The 6,915-nt window shown below is 40.5% G+C and overlaps 1 protein-coding gene across 5 annotated transcripts in view; it reads right to left on the bottom strand.

The window, feature by feature from the left end:
- Positions 1-1,547: 1,547 nt before the first annotated feature.
- The window catches only part of RBM47 (RNA binding motif protein 47), a 101,857-nt gene continuing 96,489 nt past the window's right edge, over positions 1,548-6,915 (bottom strand). For all 5 annotated transcript variants that reach the window (XM_056855350.1, XM_056855349.1, XM_056855352.1 and 2 more), the window contains 2 exons: positions 4,383-4,579; positions 1,548-1,806 (listed from right to left, as the gene is read on the bottom strand). In XM_056855350.1, coding sequence (XP_056711328.1) covers positions 1,552-1,806; positions 4,383-4,579 — 452 coding nt within the window. In that variant the 3' untranslated portion in view covers positions 1,548-1,551. The remainder of the gene's footprint in view (positions 1,807-4,382; positions 4,580-6,915) is intronic.

The raw sequence follows: 6,915 nt of genomic DNA, 5'->3' as shown, positions 1-6,915 counted from the left end.
GGAGTTCACCTGTAATATCAGAAGATCTCCAGGCCCCACCCAGAGGTTGGCAGCCTAGCTATCCAGGTCGAGCCAATGTTTGTATACCTACCTATAATCTAGACTTCTTGCTTGCTGGTTAGTACTTGAAAAAGAGAAAAACTTACAATGATGTTCATTACCTCACATAAATACAGACTATTGTCATTTTTTGACAGATGTTATGAACTGTAAGTGTTGTGCTGGAGGTACCAAAGACTACCACGGAATACCTTAGTTCTGTGTTGCTCCTTCTCAGAGCTTTTACCCTCAACTGGGTCTGAGGTTAGTAGGCTTTTGACAGAAAAGCCCAGCAACCTCCACCTCAGCAACAACACTGCCAATTGAAGGGCTTAAGGTGTTTTAATGGGCTCATAACAAACTACCTGCATAAGGAGGGAACAGCCTTAACTGCTTTTTTGTGGATGAACACACACACTTGTGGAATCTCACGTATCAACGCAACCTCCCGATTCGCGGCTAGCAAGGTATTGTTGCTTCAGGCTAACAAACTTGTTTAATATCAACTGAAAATATTTTTTTTTCCCCTACCAAAGGAAGAACACTAAAATATACCCCTGCAGATAGACATTTTGAGCAATCTTTGTAATTTTAGTATTCATGTGTGCAGAGATGCCACATAGTTCCACAAACCTATGCTTTTACCCCAGGGCAACCATTTCTGTAATAAAACAAGAATAATCTTTCCATGAAATATAAATGATTTGTCTCTCTATGTGTTCAGAGTCTGATTAGCTGACAAATATGAAAATGACTGCATGGAATACAACAAAACCCTTTCTCTTAACATTAAGCATAGTTTAACATGAACTAACTTGTGGGGGCTTCTTTATTAACAAAAGATGTTTATTTGTGGCTCTAGCTAACAAAGAAACCATACAAATGCTAGGACACCATGCAGAGGTCAGTGGCTTTCAAAATTGCACTTTCCAGTATAACTTTTTTTTAAATAAGACACGTTTGTGTATATATATATATAATATATGTATGTATAAATTTTAAATCTATTGCATGTATTCTTTAAATATTGAATATATTCTTCAAAATATATTGTTTAAAAACTTTTCCCTACCTGCTCAGGTGCACTTTTTAATATTTAGTTGATATATTATTAAAGGCACTACAAAATAGAAATCTCTGGAGTGCAGAACTTCACTAAAAATAACCTTCATACCACAAATACATTGAAAATAATTGCTAAAAAACCAGTATTCTGAATAAACCTGTATAGAGGCATGGGCCTTGAAAACAAGCCATTTTAGAAATGTAGGCATACAGGCAATATTAAACATTTTTCAGTAGCCTAAAAAGTTAGTAAAAACTTCATATGTATAAAAGATTTCAAACATGATGAAATATATTTGATATAAACTTCTCTTCCAGGTTCTGTCATCAGTTGACTGACATCTGAACATACTCGTCTGCCGTAGGTTCTTTCTTCTTCATAAATAGTAAAATGTTCCTTCAGTGTGACCCCCCACCCCCCCACCCCCCGGACACTGGCCAGCGGTCTCAATAGGTTTGGTAGATGTCATGTATTGGAACCTGGATAGTTGCAGCTGGAAATGCTTGAGGGATATAGCCAGCATATCCACCGTAGGCGGCAGCGGCGGCAGCAGCAGCAGCTGCGTTCTTCTGTAGAGTGGCTATCGTCGCTGTTGCAGCAGCAGGAGCAGCAAATGGGACGTAACTTGCACCGTAGAGTCCTGCGGCGGGAATTCTCTGCATATTTGGAGCCATGGTGTACACAGGAGTTATGGGGCGGCCCTGGAAACAACAGTTTTTTTTTTAAAAAAAGTCAAACCCTAAGTGGAATTTGTGTTTTTTAATGTGCCACTAATGATTTTGCATCGTAATCATCTGTTGATTAGGAACCTCACTGGATTACTTAAGCAACTGGCAAAGTAAGACTTTAAAAACTAACAAGCCAGAGTTAATATCTCCCCCCCTCCTATCCCCCAGATTTACGAAGACATGCCACCATATGCATCTCAGCCCCTGCCCCTCCAATTTCATAGCATGGGACCAGAGAAATCGAAGATTCTAGTCATGTTATTCTTAGGTGTAACTATTATAAGGACATTAGACAGAAGTTGATTCATCCACTTGTGAACCTAAGGGAGTCTGTCTCAGAAGAAGAGGAAATGAAATTTCTGCTGTGGGAAGGGAGCACCTTTTGTCTTTCCCAAGTCGCTAAATTTTGCTCAGCGGCAATTAAGATCCATTAGAGAGAGATCACTAATGGTAATGTCAATACTGGTCACAATTTTAGGACAACATTTTAGAATGTAATCATTTTGTCTTTTAATATATTTCTGTTAAGTTAATGGAGATACTTTTAGATTTGATACCGATCCTTTTAAAACCCTGTCTAAGATTGTAACTGCTTATTTTGTTCTGGCAAAAGCTATAAATAAATCATTCATTCATTCATTCATTCATTCATTCATTCATTCATTCATTCATAGCATGTATGTAGGTCGGGTGTATTTTCAATGTGTAGATTGTCCTTAACTGAAATGGAAGCTTTAGAAGAATGTTATTTTAAGCACTTTGGGCTATGGAAAAATTACAGCAGAGAGAAGGATGAATGCTGGAACTTGGGAAAGTGTACCTTCTTCCACTGGACTACGGGCCAGCAGTATACTAGGCCATTCCTTTGACTAGGTCTTCACAAAAGAGTCATTATGCCCAAGCTACACATACTGAATACTGGAAGGAATTCCTAATTTACAATGCATTACAATGCCATTTAATCTTAATATAATCGAGGTACAAGTTACCAAATTAACAACATGTAATTTAAATTAGGAATTAATGATAACGCTTGCAAATTATGCAGCAACAGATATGTCAAACAATGATGTAAAGAACACATAACAATTGGCTAACAGGTCCTAAAAGACTCTTCTAGAAAAACAATCCTATATCCATCACTGATACACACATTAGAAAGCCTAACTTGCAGTGCCATCCTAAATGGAGTTACATCATTCTAAGTGTACGGAACTCAAAGGGCTTAGAAGGGTGTAACTCTGCTTAGGATGGAACTGTTAGTGACGTAATACTTGGATGCAAGTAATTAGACTCCAGACCTACACATGTGCAGACAGCCTGTTCTTACAAAGAGAAGAAGAAGAAGAGTTGGTTGTTACATGCCGACTTTCTGTACTACTTAAGGAAGAATAAACCGGCTTACAATCACCTTCTCTTCCCCTCCACACAACAGACATCCTGTGAGGTAGGTGGGACTGAGAGAGTGTGACTAGCCCAAAATCACACAGCTGGCTTCATGTGTAGGAGCAGGGAAACAAATCCAGTTCACCAGATTAGTGTCCGCTGTTCATGCTCATGTAAAATATCTGGTCTCGTTTGGCCCAAAGAGCAACCAAAGGATAAATATGAATTGTGTCACCCAGAAACTGAGTTCATACCAGTGACTGAATTAGTGAAAGATGCAGAAATCAGACTTTGACTTTCAGAGCCACGATACACTTTAGAAGATACGGTCTAATGAATAAATGTCTGGCATCCCACACTGGGGGCAATAGGTTGGGCAAAACTGATGGACTTCAGCTAACAGAACTGGCAGTTTCAGATGCAGCTGAACCACTTTAAAGATGAACAAAACCAAATGTCAAAATTAAAGCTGATATGAGATAGAATTCTATATCGCAGATGCAGACAATGTTAACTGGGGGAGAGAAGGAAGTTAATTGAGTTATCTGAGTTCTGCTTGAAAATTTGTCAGGAAAGGGATGTGGTTCAGTGGTAGATCATCTACTTGGCATGCAGGGTCAATCCCTGGCATAACCAGTTAAGGATCAGGTTGGAGTTGTTGTGAAAGGTCTTGACCTGAGACCCTAGAGAACCAATGCCAGTATGAATAGACAACACTGACTTTGATGGACAAATGGTCTGATTCAGTGTAAGGCAGCTTCATGTGTTCATGTGTCCCTATAACAGCCATATTCTTCACTCAGTTATCAAATAAGGGAGATCTGATACAGCAGCATGAACATGAGTTAAGTGATTGAAAAAATTCAGATTCCTCTTTTTCTATGACAATAAAGGTAATAGCACCCTTCAAATAATTATATCTGCACCCAGAAGAACGGGATGAGGGATATCTGGATGAGGGATATCTGACCAAACAAGGGTTAGAATTTTGTATATCAGAAGTTGGAAATGGCATGCATAACCTAAAAATGAAGACCCAAAGTAGTCGGAGAGGTGATGGAGAGTGAAACAGCAATGCATAAAAGACCTAAGCTAACCAACATTCTGCCAACACTCTGAGCTCCAGGAAAAGTCAAACAGGAACCACATGATAAATATTTTACCTGAAAAGGAGGAGGGGTCGAAACAGCAGGTATGACAGCGGCGGCAGCTGCTGCTGCTGCTGCGCTAGCCGGGTCCTGCTGGACTGCAATGGGACTGAGGATGTGCTCCATGGCGTGGATTTTTCCATCTTCTATCATCTTAGCTGCTGGAGCTGCTTGAAACATGGAATACTGGGTTCCAAGAGCCGGCATTGCCACTAGAATAAACCAGACCAAGGTATTGTCAGATGACAACTGAAACAACCAGGATGCTGTCTGTACAAGCACTCTTTCTCTACATGATTGCTCTATTTAACAGTAAACTGGCCAGTCCCTGTGAGGGTAGCATAGCATAACGGGACCACCCATAGACAAGCCAGCAGTCTATACCAACTTGGGGGACTCCTCAGGAATGCCAGAAAAATATAACATTGTAAATGGACTAAAGAAAAAAGAAAAAAAATTGACCCTCAAAAGCTGGATTGATTAAAGATCTTAAATACATTTCTACTCCAAAAAAGCATCCCATCCTGTCTGCCACTGTCATCAAGAAATAGCAAGGTCTGCAGCTCTTCAGAAAACTAAAAAGTGTCCACTACTGACTTCGGCTATCATTAGGAAAAAAAAATAGGGATGCCTGGAAGGTTTGTCTAGTGCTCCTTATTTAATATTCATTACAATCCCTAGTTTTCAATAGGCCTTTTCAATAGCCCGATTTAATGCCTTTCTGTCAGCTATGCTCAGCAGTAGATTTCAGCATATACCTGTAGAGGCCAGGTTATGCCTCTGTAATTTTAATTCAGTTGAGTAAATTATACATATTTTATTACACTGTGAATTTTATCAGGAGGTTAGAAATAAGCTGATTTTACCTGTGTTGACTAGAAATTTTAGAAATTTAGCCATTCGGATGATTTTATTGTTAAATTTTTATTAGAAGATAAACATGCTTTCATCTCTTATTCAGTGGCAAAGTTCTGTTATGTAGCCAGTAAGATACAGAGGTCCTCAGTTGGGGTTTTCAAATTGTAATTTTGTACTGATAGTTGCTAGTCAAATGACTGCAAATAAACTGAACTGAATGGGGATGCCTAAAATCAACAGGAGGGAACACTTTCATTGGTAACCATTTTGGGAGTGACCAGGGAAAGCAGATTTCAATCAGCTTCTCTGACCCTGAAAGTGAGAAGCTAAGCTTGGAATGGGGCCCAGTCAGAAAGCAGACATCTGTAGGGCTACGCCTCTATGCTTTATAGGAAATTCTGAGATGGGATGCTGGGAGATCCTTCAAGATCTGAAGACTACTGCCTATAGATTCTGTACAAAAATCAGGAGCCAAGTCTTTCAGCTATCAGTGTGAGAAAGATAACAGCCACACGTGCCTTTTCCAGTTAGGACGTTTCTGGGATACTACTTATAACTAGACTTCATAGCATGTCTGACTGGAAAAGAATGGGGTAGAAATAGCCCATGTAGCGACCATAGTCAGAAAGATTTTTTTAATCTTCCAAGCAGATCTAAATGAAGTAGTAAAAATTCTGTCTAGATTCACTTCTTAAATAAAAGTACATTGTGTATAAAAATTCCTGAGGTAAACCAAAGCTTAATGCTGAATCTTCTAACATTTTTTTGCATGTGACTCCAGTCACTACCTCCTCAAAGAATTTATTATAAAGCCAGGCCACTCGTGAGAGGATCGTGTTTTGCGGCAAAATGTAGTTCTGGTACTGTCCACTCTCCAGAGAATGAAATAGCCTCCCAGAGCACAGGAAGAGAACATGTGAAAATAAAGTCCCATAGGCTCTGAACTGACTGAGAGGAGAAGAGATCTCGGGGTTGTAGTGAATACCTCAATGAAAGTGTCAACTTAGTGTAGGACAGTGACAAAAAAGACAAACTCCATACTGGGAATTATTAGGAAAGGGACTGAAAATAAAACAGCCAATATAATAATGCCTTTGTGTGGTTTATGGTGTGGCCTCATTTGGAATATGGGGTTGGATCCAGCAACCCTTCAGCAGAAGGTACTGATAGCTGCACATCTTCCCTGCTTCCCCTTCTGCCCAGCAGCCATTTTGGACCCAAGAACAATCTATTCCTGGGCTTTGCACAGGACCTATGTGCAGTAACAGCCACATGGATCAGTGGTAGGGTTGCCAAGTCCAGACTGTGATATTGCTGGAGATTTGGGGGTGTAGCCTTGGGTGGCCAGATTTGGGAAGGACCTCAGCAGGGTATGATATCATAGAGTCCACCCTCCCAAAGCAGCTATTTGTTCCAGGGGAATTGATCTGTGTAGCCTGGAGATCAGTTGGAATGTGGGAGATCTTCAGGCCCCACCTGGAGGTTGGCAATCCTAATCAGTGGGCTGCAATGAGGAGACAATAGGGAGGAAATTGCCCTGCCACTGAAGGAATAGGCAGGAAAGGTGATTTCGCCCCCTTCCCCCTCCTCACTGTAGCCCACTGACCTGCATGGTGGTTATTCCACTCGGGTCCTTCAAACCATGGAATCAACCTTCCTGGGGCCCAAATGGCTGCTGAAGGGGAGAAAG

The sequence above is a fragment of the Euleptes europaea genome, chromosome 9 (assembly GCF_029931775.1).
Source record: "Euleptes europaea isolate rEulEur1 chromosome 9, rEulEur1.hap1, whole genome shotgun sequence".
Taxonomy (NCBI): Eukaryota; Metazoa; Chordata; class Lepidosauria; order Squamata; family Sphaerodactylidae; genus Euleptes; species Euleptes europaea.
The sequence above is the reverse complement of the archived record's forward strand: the minus strand, read 5'-3'. Positions and strand labels throughout refer to the sequence as shown.